The sequence below is a fragment of the Diaporthe batatas genome (assembly GCF_019321695.1).
Source record: "Diaporthe batatas strain CRI 302-4 chromosome Unknown Contig00003, whole genome shotgun sequence".
Lineage (NCBI taxonomy): Eukaryota > Fungi > Ascomycota > Sordariomycetes > Diaporthales > Diaporthaceae > Diaporthe > Diaporthe batatas.
Window position 1 is genome coordinate 4873029 of NW_025408550.1, and position 14664 is coordinate 4887692.

At 54.5% G+C, this 14664-nt stretch overlaps 5 protein-coding genes across 5 annotated transcripts; 1 reads left to right on the forward strand and 4 right to left on the reverse strand.

Moving 5' to 3' along the window:
- Positions 1-256: 256 nt before the first annotated feature.
- On the reverse strand, positions 257-1576 carry KVR01_002458 (uncharacterized protein). Its single transcript, XM_044794829.1, has 2 exons — positions 1232-1576; positions 257-1168 (listed from the first exon to the last, which is right to left on the reverse strand). Exons 1-2 carry the CDS (start codon positions 1262-1264, stop codon positions 278-280), a joined length of 924 nt encoding a protein of 307 aa, XP_044647473.1. The 5' UTR covers positions 1265-1576; the 3' UTR covers positions 257-277.
- A 1729-nt stretch (positions 1577-3305) lies between these two features.
- KVR01_003349 (uncharacterized protein) lies at positions 3306-4710 on the reverse strand. Its single transcript, XM_044794397.1, has 2 exons — positions 4203-4710; positions 3306-4099 (listed from the first exon to the last, which is right to left on the reverse strand). The coding sequence occupies exons 1-2, from the start codon at positions 4564-4566 to the stop codon at positions 3462-3464; spliced, it is 1002 nt and encodes a 333-aa protein (XP_044648364.1). The 5' UTR covers positions 4567-4710; the 3' UTR covers positions 3306-3461.
- A 1198-nt stretch (positions 4711-5908) lies between these two features.
- KVR01_002175 (uncharacterized protein) lies at positions 5909-8811 on the reverse strand (the record flags this gene model as incomplete). The annotated part of the gene is made up of 6 exons (XM_044781273.1): positions 5909-6663; positions 6921-7737; positions 7852-7909; positions 7968-8071; positions 8132-8518; positions 8605-8811. The coding sequence occupies 6 exons, from the start codon at positions 8809-8811 to the stop codon at positions 5909-5911; spliced, it is 2328 nt and encodes a 775-aa protein (XP_044647190.1).
- Positions 8812-10030: 1219 nt separating this feature from the next.
- On the reverse strand, positions 10031-11486 carry KVR01_002564 (uncharacterized protein; the record flags this gene model as incomplete). Its single annotated transcript, XM_044792510.1, has 3 exons — positions 10031-10891; positions 10962-11169; positions 11242-11486. 3 exons carry the CDS (start codon positions 11484-11486, stop codon positions 10031-10033), a joined length of 1314 nt encoding a protein of 437 aa, XP_044647579.1.
- A 784-nt stretch (positions 11487-12270) lies between these two features.
- KVR01_002392 (phosphatidate cytidylyltransferase) lies at positions 12271-14664 on the forward strand. Its single transcript, XM_044787329.1, has 5 exons — positions 12271-12845; positions 12965-13340; positions 13407-13753; positions 13821-14279; positions 14338-14664. Exons 1-5 carry the CDS (start codon positions 12693-12695, stop codon positions 14377-14379), a joined length of 1377 nt encoding a protein of 458 aa, XP_044647407.1. The 5' UTR covers positions 12271-12692; the 3' UTR covers positions 14380-14664.

Genomic DNA, 14664 nt, shown 5'->3' on the forward strand with positions numbered 1-14664 from the left:
CACTGGATAGAATATTGAAGAAAATGCATTCAAGGCTGTTGTCCAGCAAGCTACTTATTGTTCATCACTGACTTGGCAACCTGTAAACCGCGGCCGCATTGCAAATGTGTACAAATTTGATCACGACGAATCTATGAGAAGCAGTAGAACAGTCTGGGACGTTTAATCGATTTGACGATCCGTTTGTCTGAGCTATCAGCCTTCCGGCGTCTATAAAATTTCCAATTATGCAGTCCCTGCTATGAGACAACTTTTGCCGGCACTTGAGCATCTCGACCTAATTTGCCCCGGGTATGCCTGCCAGGATTTCCTTGACCACGGCCTTGAGTTCCGCCTCGGAGAGTTCATGTACACCAAGCAGGGAATTGTCATTGTTCGCAAAGTGAGCCCCAGTGACATTTGAGAATGCCGCCCGGAAGATGAGGCTGACGAACACCCAGGCCTCGAAAATGCCCTTGGATAGCGCCTCATTGGACTTTTTCACGACGTCCTCGGTGCTACCCTCCACAACCGTCCATGTCTTGCCGGGTGTGTTTTCCTTGGCGATTTCGACCAGCCTCTTGAGAGACACAGCGGCTTCTTGCACGAAAACGGTGCGGTTTGCCGTTTCATCCGGGTGCTTGAGGACACCGACGACAGCCTGACCCACAGCAGCCAAACGAGTGACCGAGATGAGGTTCTCGCCACCGTCCCAGAGCGTAGCCTTACCTTCTACAGGGTCGAGTAAAAACTTGTTCTCCAGGCCCCAGTCGAGGAAGGCGTTGTTGCTCACGCTTGTCCAAGTCAGCTTTGTCTCCCTGGAAAGCCTGACTAGCTCGTCACGGAGCTCGATCTTGTCCTTGAAGACGGCGAGCTTGCGGACCTCTGGGTTGTCAAGGTTGCTACCGAAGTCGGAGGGGATGAAGCGCTTGACGCCGCTGTCTGCGGAAGCCTGGGCGAGTGCCTTCTGTGCTTGTGCTGTTCCCGGCTGGGAGCCCAGCGCGGAGACGACAGCGTCGTGGCCCTTGAGGGCGGCGACGAGGGAGTCGGGTGAAGCGAAGTCGACAACGGTCTCCGTTGCTGTTGGTGGAAGTGTGGGGATCTTGCCCGCGCTGCGAGCTAGGACGGTCACTTCGAAGCCCGCCTTGACGAGCGCGTCGAAAAGAGGCTTGCCAAGTGCGCCATTGGCCTGTTGTGTATATTAGTGCTCATGGTCTTGTAGACGAGTACGGTTGGGTAGGGGCAGACTTACACCAGCAATTGCGACCTTCTTGATGGTAGTCATGATATGCGGATTCTTTGGTGTGAAGCTGGGAAAAGTCGGATATATCTATGTTTCGATAGTCCTTGCTGAGTCTGATATATTAGAGGGCTAGGTGAAAGATGCAATGGTCCACACATCCTGGCTCAACAAGATTCGGGCGGCCTGCGTCTCTTTTATCACCGCTCAACACAGGCCCGGGAGGGGTTCATCCAGAAACATATCTGGTGAGAGTCATTGATTAATAGCGCCGGCCCCTCATCACAGACCAAGACGTGCGACGAGCGCGGGCCATTAGCAAGCCCCCGCCGACTGTGCTAACACGATGACTTCGACAAATTGAACCATCGAGGCTGTTTATAAAGCACTCTTCCCGGCTAGGGAGGCGCGCGCCCCGATTTATAAGCCCGGGGCGCCATCCTTAGGGGCGCCAAGGCCCCACAGACTCCCCGTCGACGCCTCACTGGCTGGTGTAAATCCGATTCCACCTTGTCCTACTTTGCCTTTGTGTGGTCAAGACCTTTCAACGTCACGTAACTTGGCCGCCATTGGGTCGAAAGGCTGGTGATACACAACGCGACCGCCATACGACCCCTCGATCCTGCAACCGCAGCGCCTGCTCCTGCTCCTGCGGATCCATCTTACGGATCCAACATGGCACATGGTTGATCCGCATTGCATCAAATGTCCCATCCCACCTGTCCACCACACGACATACCAACCTGCATCACATCAGCAGGAGTAAATTATGTGGGCAAAAAGCAAGGGGACAGTGAAAAACCCTCAGCAGGCAGCAGGCAGCAGGCAGCGATGTTCCGCCGGCCGCGAGCGACCCGGCCCTTTACCAATCTGTCTCTCACGAGCTTGACTGAGGGAGACCAGAAGGGATCCGATATTCGCTTGTGGATCTGGCCGCATGTACTGCCTTGGAGATGTTCTGCGGCTGTACCCTTGCTGGGAAGACCACATGTGCAGTCGGTAATCACCCAGTTGATGTCTAACGCATCAGGCTCGACGTGCGATCGCATCAGTAACGTCACTCAAAGAAACGGGACCCAATTTACAAGGCAACCCTCGAAGATATACTCCAAAGGGGCTCGGATACGACAATGATCAAGAAACATAAACAGTCAAGGTAACATATTATTGGCGACAACATTTTACTTGCACTTTGTGAAATTGGGCCAGATTTTCCATGGGTGGAAAGCAACACTTTCTTCAGAAGCACAGAAAATAACAATTGGGCGCTTCATCGAGCGTGGAATACAGGTTTCTGACAGGTTGGGGTGTTGTCAGGAGCAGCCGCTCAAAACTTCTAGTAAAGTTGGAGCGTGCTGGAACTACTACATTGTACAATCTACTAGTCACAGACATTAGAGCTAAGAGACATGTACCTTGGGCCAGAGTTTTTCACGTGAGGATATCTTGAGGATCCAACTTTCCAGGCCATCATGACCTCCATTGGCCTTGATTCCACATATAACAAACCATGCTTCTACGACTTGAATATAAGCTAAGCCTGTATTTAAGTTGAGCCAAATGGTTGACTTGTTCCGTGAAGTGATGATTTGAAAGACGAGTGTTGCACAGTACAGCCCCCTAAGGTAAGATCCGAGCTATGTCGGTGCAAGAGATATTGATACCCACGTAGACCGAGCAACTCATCAACTCAATGGTCTGAAGCCGCCTTGCAGTGAAAGGAGTTATTTAAAATACATGGGCCGTCAAGCTCCATCTTGGTCCTGCACAGCAGTGTGATAAGACAGAACCATATTATAAGGTGCTCACTTCAGTACGAAGCCAAGTGTCTTTAAGCTAGTGCTCTCAAGGAATATCCGAGTCAGTAGGTACCTACTTAGGTACCTAGGTACCTAGGTAGCCAGTTGAGCAGTGCTGACCGTACCTAGGTAGGCGATCCATGGTTATGGGGCGGACCAGCCTATGGACGTTGCACTGGCCGAAATATCACACGATAGTCGTCATCTTTTACACCACCGCAAGAGAGAAACTTGCACCGGCCTTTGCTACCCACCGGCGTAGCGCACCTCATGGCCACGAATCAAAATTTTGTATCTTGTCAATTCTGACATGCCTACGATAGGTACGGAAGGCTAAACAAATGCACAGCTAAGAACGCCAAAACCCATCCTAAACTAACCCGCTACAGCGGAAACCCGAAAAGCAGCCAAAACGACCCAAGAAGCCAATAACAATCCCGTCTTCAAAGCTCGTCCTCAATCACGACATCCCGGGAAAAGGTCTTCTTATAAGGCCCATAAAACTCCCTGAATGTGCTGTTAAGCAGCTCAGCCTCGAGCTGCATGTGCTCACCGGGGGCGACGCGGAACTTCAGCCCGCCGTTGCGGTCGAGCTCCTTGAGGCCGATCCAGTCCTCCTCGTATATTCGGCGGGCGCGGAGCGGTATGATCTCGGAACCGTTCACCTCGGAGAACCAACTGGTCTCCTTAGGGATGACGGTCTTGTCCTCCTCGAACATGTAGAGGACGAGGTTCTCGAGCCTCGCCAGGTTCCTCTTGTAGGCCAGGTCCTTCTCGCGGCCCTCGTTGTTGATGTCGGCCAGGAAGTTGGAGTTCTCGAGGTAGCTCTGGTAGTCGGCCTCGCTGCCGGTGGGCCGGTAGTACTGAGCGGGGACGAGGTTGTGCTGGACGTACGACGACCAGACGTTGCCCCTCAGCAGGGCCATGGCGCCCTTGCACAGGAAGTTGGTGGGCGAGCACTCGTTGAACTCGGTGATGCCATTGTGCTGGCTGCCGAAGGTGACGAGCGAGCGGACGGGGGGGAAGTTGCACCGCTCGACAAAGGCACGCAGGAATTGGCCACCCTGCGAGAACCCTAGGGCTGAGGTGATGTTAGTCCTGCTACGGGCCATAGAGTGTTGCATCCTAGAACATCTGAAAACACGGAGGGCGGGGATCCGTAAGAGGCGAAGAGTGGTGCTTACCGTCAACGGCGGGCGCGGTGGAGATGATGGGGTCGGCGGCCAGGTCGCTGCAGAGCTTATCGACCTGGTCGTTCAGGTTGCCAAAGAAGGTGGCTCGCTGGTCGGCGTTGGCGTCGGAGCCCTGCTTGACGAAGTAGACAAGCGTGCCAGGGTTGACCTCCTCGGCGAGGGCAGCGACCTCCTGCAGGCCCTTGTTTCCGTACGAGTCGCCCAGGCCGTGCCAGACGATCAGTGGCAACGGGGTGTCGTCGTCGTCGTCATCATGGTCGTTGTCGGCCGCTGTTGCCAGGGGTCGCTGGAAGCTGGGCAGAGCAACGGAATGGGCGACCAGCGCCCCAAGGGTCAATAAGTATCTTGAAAGCATTGTTGCGGGCGCAGCCTAAGGGGTGGTACCAGGGCTGGATTTGCTGTTGTGGTAAGCAGTGTGATCAACTTTCGAGATGGAGAAAGGAAGCAGCTGGATCGATCGCCTAATAAGCGTAGTGCTCCCGTCCCGAGTACAGTACCAGGCACCTGGGCCGGTCGTCATGGGCCAACCAGGCAGACAGGGGCCTCCCAGGGCGAGGCAGGCACTCAAGCGCTCTCGCCCACACAGCTGCCGCGTGGGCCGGGGTGTGGACTTTAGTTGTGGGCCGTCAGATCGCCCACCTAATTCAGTTAGGTGCTTGGCCCACCCACCCACACCTTTGGCACTGCAGATGTACCTGGGCAAGCTTGGTACAGCGGACCTGGCCCCGGGAGAAGCGCTGACCTAATCCGCAGGGGCAGAGCTCGGCACGGTTCAGCAGGAGCTCCATCTTTCTTGCTGGCAAAGCTTTTCACCCAAGACCTTTCATCTTTTCCCTCGCAGCCATTTGCCCTTCTTGACCCGAGGGAAGCTGTGCCGCCTATCTAATAAACGGGTTGTCTGGAGACGCCATATAGTGTGCGGCGGCATTGTCTCGAGGCATGTACGTCGCAGCTACTACTACCTAGGTCCTGCCTACTTGAGCTCGCGGGGGACGCATCGGACTTTTGGGCCCCTCGTGCAATCTCATCAGGTGAGCTCCCTCCACACAGCCAATACACACGCCCACCCTGGCATTGAAGGCGTACATGATGAATGCATTACCCCAATAATATGTTTCAAGACGGGATTGAGGGCTCATTACCCTATGAAACCGATGCTAGAGTCTGAGATCACGCCTCTTCAATACTGTCTCGCGTCACCGTTGGAGGATGGAGAGCCTTGCTAATTGCCTTTTCACTCACAGGTACCACATGTGGTTGGGTGATCTGGGTGATCTGGGTGATCTCGTGGACCTAAGTACTTAGTTGTCTCTGCTCAAGAAATTTGCACCCGACAGATGAGACGGATCCTGAGACTGCTTGCACAAAGGACGTTCCGGTCAAAATACCACAGTTCCAAGTTGCACACAGCCGGATTCTCGCAGTCACAAACCCGTGTTTACACCTAACTATACAAGTACGGTCCCCAGGATAATCTCTGAAAGGAAAACCTCCTATAGAATAACATTTTATTTTATAAGATTTTTTTTAAAAAAGGTTAATTTATTAATAACTAAAAAAGTATTTTTATACTATATAATAATCTCTTTACCTTCTTTCTTTCTTTAATAAAAGAAAGCGAACTAATAATTAATAAATTATATTAGTTATTATATAGTTAAAATATTCTTATATTCTTTATTCCCTAAATAACAACACTAGATCGTCAACTTGCCTGTGAGCGGCAAGTCCCTGCTGCTCGATCCCACGTACAGCAGGTAGTCACCCTTCTGCAAATGCCACTTCTGTGCCGTAACGTCCCACGTGCTCAGGTCTCGCCTGGTCAAGGAGAACTCGACAGTTGCGCTTTGCCCAGCCTCCAGCACTGGCTTCTCGAATCCGCGCAGCTGCTTGACCGGACCACCCGCGATCCCCACGTATAGCTGTGCGATTTCAGCACCCGTGCTGTTACCAGAGTTCGTTACCGTCGCGGACACGGTAGCAACCACGTCCCACAGGTCAACCTGGCCACCCTCAAGCACCTCGCCTGTGGGATACTCGTCGGTGCTGACGCTGGAAGATATCGCGGAGGTGAGATCGCTGTACTCGAAACTAGTGTAGCTCAAGCCGAAGCCGAACTCGTACCGGGGCGTAATATTCTTCGCGTCGAAGGCGCGGTAGTCGATGTATACCCCCTCGGAGAAATCGCTCTGAGGGAACAACGCGTAGATGCCGTCTGGCTCTGTTGCGTTTTGAAGGCCCGCGTAGTCGCTCTCGTTCCGCGGGACACTGTAGGGAAGCTTGCCGCTGAAGTTCTCGTCACCGTACAGCAGCGAAACGAGCGCCTTGCCGCTGTCCTGGCCGGGTACGTGGGCAAAGACCAAGGCTGACACGTTCGGATGATCAATAAACCGATCAACAAGACGAACTCCTGAATTCTGGAAGATCACAACTAGTGACAACGTCAGTCCTGCTACGTATCCTAAATTGTTGTGTTCTAGAACATTCCAAAACATAAAGGACGGGGATCCGTCACAGGTGAAAAGTGATACTTACTCGTGTTGCTACAATTGGCTGCCACGTTGAGGATGATGCTGTCCGTGTCTATTTCAAATTAGCCGTTAGAAATCAATGGATCGTGTATACTCATTTTCCGGCTTTGGGACAATCCCGTCGGAATGACGACCCAGCTCAGCTTGGAAAGCAGAAGAATCGCTCAAGCTCACTTACAGTCGTCCCTCAGACTCGGCCTGTCTGAGCCCTCTGTAGCGAAGACGTTGACGTCGACAATGCATGCATCCGAGGTAGCATCCACGTAGGGATTGGTACTGTGGAAGTCCCATTGTAGCGCAGTGAGATCTTCCTGCGCTCGTTCCGTGAGCGCTTGGAACGGAGAGGAGATCCACGGTGGTTGACTTGCCCCCGAGCCTCCACCAGAAATGATTGTACCGTTCCGCGCGATTCCTGACGTGTCGCCGAATACAAAGCTGCCTGTACCGTTGTAATCTAGGCCGTATGCCAGAGGGTATGAGCCTGAGTTGAAGCCGAAACTTCCGACGCTGTATTTGTCTGGGGTCTTGGCAGAGTAGCCGAACACAGAGATGAGTTCAGGGGACTTGAGTGGCAAAGCTCCCTCGTTCTTCAGGAGAACGTGGCCTTCGAGCGCGCCCTGGTAGAGCGTATCCTTGAAAGAGGCGTTCCATCCGATCACTCTTGTGTGCGGTTGAGACAGGTCCTCGGGGATGCCAGATCCCGGCACCGGAAGATCGCTCGAGTCCTGTCCCATCTGATACCATGCTGCAATAATTCGTGTGGCCATGTCGTCTAATCTGACCTCGGGTACTGAGCCGTTGTTCACTGCCTCAACCAGATTGGCCCCCCAGTACGTCGCACCGCTGGGCATTACCATGTCAAGGCCCGCGAGCGCCGACGCAACCCCAGAGTGCTGCCCAAACCAGTCCGACACGACAAAACCCTGGAAGCCGAGCTCCGTCTTGAGCAGGCCGTTCTGGGTGTAGCTGTTGTCGCAAGCCCAACTGTTGTTCACCTTGTTACATATAGTCAGCTAGGATCTGTTACTGTCAAAATATAGGGTGATAGCCTTAAGTAAGAACCCAACATTGAAATACAGTAAGAAAAGTAGTTAAATTAGGATTCTCACTTTATTATAGGAGCTCATCAGCGCGGCACTCCCGGCCTTCACTGCATCTTGGAACGGCCTTCAAGAGACAAGTCAGCTGAAATGCTGCGGGCTATGTAAAGATAAAGCTTCCCTACCAGAGGTACAATTCGTGGATGGTTTTATCGTCAATGTTGGACGAGACAGAGGAGACGTTCCCGTCAGGGTTGCGGTTCGTCTCCTGCTCATTGCCGATGAAATGCTGTTGCTCTTGTCAGCCTGTAAACACAGCACCTAGCCTAGGCTGGTGCAGCAGACTTACCTTGACGCTTGTGATCACCCCTGCGGACTGCACTCCCACTATAGTCTCGTATGTGAGTTGTCCTGTGAGGTATGGGTCGTTGGAAAATCCCTCCCAGTTGCGGCCGCCAGACGCGATACGTCCGAGGGGGCCAACGACAGGGCCAAGGAGAACGTTTGAACCTTTCTTGTAGAATTCTTGGCCCATCCCCAAAGCGCGCCGGTGGGCGAGTTCTCGATTCCATGATGCGCCAACAGACCAGCCCGCTGCCCAGGCGGAGACGTAGTCTGCGCTGCGCAAGCCGTTGCCCGCATCTGAGAGACATAGCCCAGGGAAGTTGAGGCGCGGAATAGGTGAAATGAAACCCGAGCAGCCTGTTGATGAGGTGATACCACCGGTCAAGTTGACCTGTATGTAGTATACGCAAGGTCAGCCTTCTGATTTTGTAGGGGTTTCGAAGGCTGTGCGGTCTAAATTTGTTGTGCGAAGCACACCTTTTCTTCAAGTGTGAGCTGGCCAACGAAGGCTCTCGCTTTGGTGTAAGAGTCGCCCCAGTCGCCCCTACCGGTGCCATTGGGACTCGGGTATACTGGTGGAGACTGGCCATAGAAAACAACATCATCTGTGATGATGTCCTGGGCATTTGTTACTTCTCCCCAAGCGAGAAGGCCAATGAGGCCGTATAGCAGAGAGCTTTTCATGCTTGGAGAGAGAATTTGGCACAGATCGAGGGGTTTCGCGGAGCTGCGGCGCAAGACATCACGTTGAGGATTCACTCGCGTCGGGTGGAACCGAGTTTTTATTGCTGATCTGTGCAGCGCTCACATCAAGGTCTCCAGTCCACTTTCCGGCTGCTCCTCACCCCGTGGGACACGGAACATCCGGTATGACGATGAAGACTCGGGTCAACTCGCGCTGGGTTCACCCATCCCGTGAGGGGTTAAGCCGCGGGCATCCTACTCGACCGGGTGCCTGGAGATTATTGGACAGTTTATACTGTGAGGCAATCGGCCCTTCTGGTTTTCAAGAGGGGCCGTGTCCCATCGCGGTGACGAGATCCGGCACCATCGGTGAGGAGACGCCTGGTGGCTAATGGAACGGTGAAGTTGGTGCTTGCTGCATCGGGAAAAGGGCGTGAAGTACCCCAGAGAAGATTGCAGATGCATGTCACATCCATGCGAGTGAGTACAAGCTTGGTTCCGAGGCGGTGGTTGTGGTCTGGGGTATTCTGCGGGGAAACCTGGGGCATAACACTGTCGAAATGGGACGAACTTGTGATATTGACGTCTGTCTTCCCTGCATGTCCACAGCTAGCACGACGTTGTTAGTTGGGGAAACGGTAAAACTCCGGAAATATATCTCCTCTTATGAGTCTCCCCTGGCTGCGGTGGTAATATAGCTAATAAGTCGACGTGACGAAAAGCGCATTTGAGTCAAGGCCTGAAGGTCGAGTGTCTTTCATATTGGCAGGATCTTGTGGCCAACAAGTGAAGTCCCGGAGACAGAAGTATGACCCCTACCCCGAGAAGGGTACCTGATCGCGACTCAGCTCTGCAACCTGGCAGGGAGGTGAATTTAGGAGACAGACGCCCAATGTCTCCGTCTAGATCAGTGTGAGTGAGCCAAGAGGAAAATGGATGCACCCACACCTCGAGGCGTGGTTTTCTGACACTTATTGGCAGACCAAGCTCGGGTTTCCAACTGGTGTGCCGAGAATCTGCCGGGTGCCGCTCAACTAGTCTTGAACTGACGTCGCGAATTGTCCTCAGCATAAGTAGTACCATCTGAAGCTTAACTGAAAAGCGCTGCAGCCGCACTGGGAGATTGGAAATTTTTGTGTGCCAGAAACAGGGGCCAATTCTGAACATGAATGGTTCCATACCTCGGCCTTATCCCGTGCCGTGACCGCTCATCGCCCGCTCAGTAGTAGCCGCCCTTACGACCACCTTTATGCCGGTCATGGCGATTGCGAGGGTAAGGACCCCAATTATCATGATGGTTGTTGCGGTGCCCTTGATGCCGGCCCCTATCCCGCCCATGGTTATTGCGAGGGTCAGGCTCCGGAATCTTCTCCTCCACCTCGATTTCGTATTCCTCGTATTCGTCCTTGAGGTGTTCGTCATTGGTCTCCCTCTCCTTTCGAGCCTCCTCCGCGTCGTAGACGAAGCGCATTGCTTGCGGCTCCTGGGCTGGCCTTGATCGCTTGTTTCCAGACCACGATCCAGTGGTTGCGGGTGACGTGGCGGACCCAGGCGTGATGGGATACTTGACCTTCTCGTCGTCCTCACACCTGTGACACCACACGGCAGCCCGGCGAACAGAGCTCTCGCTGTTCTCTACTTCCTGGTTCAACTTGATCTTGATGTCGATGAATTTGGACAGCTCGAATCTCATGCCGACTTTGGTGTGCTTGGCGAATTGTGTATACATATCCAGTAGGTCGAGCATGACCTCGACGATACTTTCCCTGGTGGTGTGATACCTTCTCAGGTCCAGAGACTGCACCGCGACCGCGTCGAGCCCCTTCAGCATCACCGTCAATTCGATGCAGGCCAGAACCATGGTGAATGTGGAGGCTTTGATCGGGGCAAAGGTCTTGTACATGTCCACGGACAGGTCGTAAGCCATGGCGAGGATTTCGCGGCCCTCCTCTGCGTCGTACGTATGGCGGACCATCTTGACCAGGACCTTCTGGGGGTATCGCACTCGAAAATCGAAACCGATTGTCTCCAGAATGTGGCGCTCGAGTCCGATGATGATTTTGTGGGGGTTCTCAAACATCTGTCGTGGTGGTCAGCACGTGTGCGCAGAGCCCGTCGCGTTTCCTTGACCGGGCCGACGGCGAGCCTACCTTGTCATCCTGTGTGGTCGGTTGCGTTGGATTCTTAATGTTGTAAGCGGCGCACAGGATCTCGCGGGACTTCTTGATGGTGTCTTCGACCTTGCAGGCCATGAAGAGCGAGGCTAGGGAGGCATCCTGATAATTGTACTCGGCGTCTCGATGACAGAGGCGGAACAGGTGGTAGTAAGTGCAAGCGGTAGTAAAGGTCTTGACGGGCCTGCGTCGTAGGTCAGAGCTGGCGACAGAGGGCCGGAGTCTGTGGCGGGATGGAGCAGTGGGCGGGACCTACAAACGCAAGGCCTGACGGACGGACTCGATCAGCTGAACACCTTGTATCCTATAACTGTCTTCCCTGGCCGGGTCACATCCGTACTCCTTCTGCAGCCGCCGTATGTCCTGCTCGAATGTGTATTGGTTCGAGACATTCAGATTGCCCGGGTTTGGTCCGCGGGGCGGGATGGGCTCGTCGGCGGCGGGGGGCGGCGGGCTGGGTCTCGGTTGTGTTGTCGATGATCTGGGCCCCGTCGGCGCCATCTTGATAACTTGGAGCCAATGGTGTGGTTATTGCAGCAACATGGGCGCCGGGCGGGCGGTGCTTCATGCCCAGGGGCAGCGTGAGAAGAATACTCTGTACACTGCTGGCGGCGAGTGGAGGCGCAGGACCGTCAGTCGCGGCACACACACCTTCGACCTAGGGATTTCCGAAGTCTCGAGAGCAGGGCCTGGTGTGTAGACTGAGCGGCAGACGAGCGTGCTTGAGGTTTTGGCGACGTCGTGACCAACAAGACTGTCTCTGGCTTGGGGTTCGTTGATTCCGGCAGAGAGACTAGCGCGACTCTTCACATGCGAGAAAGCAGTTGAGCCGGCAGGCCGGGCAGGCAACTCTGAACATTTGAGGTGAGCGGGTCCAGCAAGCTCGAGCCTCGAGGCCTTGTGGAATGCACAGGGTCCACTGGTCGATTCCCGTTTGACATCACTGGGGTCCGAGACAATGTAGTGTAGTGTACTATGACAATGGCGGAATGGTCAAGGGCCATGAATCAGCTACCGGCAGCGGCAGCAGCAGTAGGGGCAGGAGGGGGGAAGCTCGGCTGCAAGCGTCCTCCTCCACGGTGGGAGGGCAAGAGGGGTCTACCGGCCGGTGCTGTGTGCATGTACCTAGGTACTCCGTACTGCAACCCGGCTGACCGAGGGCCCCTCTTGGTGCAGCAGCCAGGCAGGTGCCAGGCCGCCAGAGGCCGCGCCACGGCAGGACCGGAGGCTTGAACGCTGACGGGCGTACTGACGTAGCTGACGGAGCAATTTGCAAACTCCAGCCCGCCAAGCAACCAAGACGAGAGAGCAGCCCAGCACTGCTGATCCATCCGTACATGCAAAACTCCACCCCGTCCGAGCGAGCGCTCCATCCAGCCTGCACTACATCGCCATACTTCTGATTTCAGCATTGCGCCCGCGCTCTTCTTCTGCACAACAACAACAACCAACAACGACAACAACGACAACAACCGTTGCTCGCCCAGCACATAGCAACTCGCAACTCGCAGCACGCCCCGCCCCACCAGACATGGTCGCCTGTTGAGCAGCTATCGCGCACGCCTCTCCTTCTCCACCACAAACCCTCCGCAACGTCGCCTGCGAGCGCAACGCACTCCACGCCCGCCACGCCCGCCGCCCTCGTGGGATCCCCAGACGCCGCCACAGAAACGACTCCCCACCCTTCCGCCTCGTCCCTTTTTCACAATGGGAAACGGACGTAGGGGCGTCAAGTTTGCCCATAGGAAAGGCAATGGCAGCGTCGACGGCCGCCGCGCCAGCTTCAGCGAGCACAGCGAGGCCAGCCAGGAGGGCTCCCCAAAGACCAGGTCCTCGCCCCACATGGACCAGATCGCCGAGGTATGCTCCTGCCTCGTCGCCAGCCAGCCAGCCAGCCAGCCAGCCAGCCAGCCAGCCAGGTCATGGCGCACAGTCGCGCCGCCCCTCGTCGCCAGATGCTGACCATCCTTGATCCGCAGAAAGACGCCGCCCCACCACCGCAGAACGACTACGAGAAGAAGAAGCAGAACTTCATAACAAGAACAATATGGACTCTGCTCATGATCGGTGGCTTCTTCGCCGCCCTCTTCATGGGCCACATATACGTCATTCTCGTCATCACAGTCATCCAGATCATCTCCTTCAAGGAGGTCATCGCCATCGCGAGCGTCCCCTCCCGAGCCCGCCAACTCCGCTCCACAAAGAGCTTGAACTGGTATTGGCTTGCCACCACCATGTACTTCCTCTACGGAGAGAGCGTCATCTACTACTTCAAGCATGTTGTCCTTGTGGACAAGGTACTCCTACCTCTGGCCACCCACCACCGTTTCATCAGTTTCATGCTCTACATTATTGGTAAGTTACGATCCTTCACCAACTTGTAATGCCGGCTGTCTCCCATGCTGACTCTCATTCTTCAAGGCTTCGTGTTCTTTGTGGGCTCCCTCAAGGGTGGCCAGCTCAAATTCCAGTTCACCCAGTTCGCCTGGACACACATGGCGCTCCTCATCATTGTCGTTGAGGCTCACTTTATCATGAACAATGTATTGGAGGGCCTGGTCTGGTTCTTCCTGCCTGCCGCCCTGGTCATAACCAATGACATCTTCGCCTACATCTGCGGCATCACCTTCGGCCGCACTCAGCTCATCAAGCTGTCCCCCAAGAAGACCGTCGAAGGTTTTGTGGGCGCCTGGGTCTTTACTGTCATTTTCGGCTACGCCCTGACAAACCTGATGATGCGCAGCGGCTACTTCACATGCCCTGTCAATGTATGCCGCCCTCTATGCCGTGCCATTCTTCTAACCTCACGAGGCAGCTCAAGCTGACAGCACGCAGGACTTTGGCGCCAACGTTTTCACCGGTCTGCAATGCCAGCCCAACCCTGTGTTCCTCCCCTACAAGTACGAACTCCCCCAACTATTTTTCCTCCCGGAAAACACGCAGTTCAGCGTGACCATGGAGCCGATGCAGATACACACCATGATCTTTGCAACATTTGCATCTCTGATTGCCCCGTTCGGCGGCTTCTTTGCCTCTGGGCTGAAGCGCACCTTCAAAATCAAGGACTTTGGCCACTCCATTCCCGGTCACGGGGGTATGACAGACCGCATGGACTGTCAGTTCATCATGGGCTTCTTCACCTTCATGTACTATCACTCCTTCATCGCCACGCACAAGGTCGGGCTCGGCGGTGTCTTGGAGACTGCTATCACGGGCTTGACTGTGGATGAGCAGATTGAGCTTGTTCGGAATATGGCCAGATATCTCGGCAATCAGGGCGCCCTGGGAGATGACGTGAGTACAAATTGCTATCTCAAGCCTCAAACATGGACCCTCGCTAATTTTGTCTCAGGTTCTATCATGTCTAGACCTGGCCCTGCCCAACAAGAGGTGAGGGAAAAGAAATGCATTAGTGTGGGGAAGCGGAAAGAAATTTTGACTTTGGCGGCATCTTTTCTCCCAAGAAACAATTACAATTGGGCATTGTTATGGACATTGGGGAACATTTGTGATGATGAGTCCTGGGTGTGCTTATTATCAAGGCAGTACAATCGAGTAGTCCTGGGTATAATCGCGGGCGGAAGGGCTTGCAGGTCAGGATTAGATCTGCTCTACTCTCTTAGTTGTTACATACCCAAGCGTTAATCAACTGCCTCCGAGGGGGTGACTGTTTTCTGAA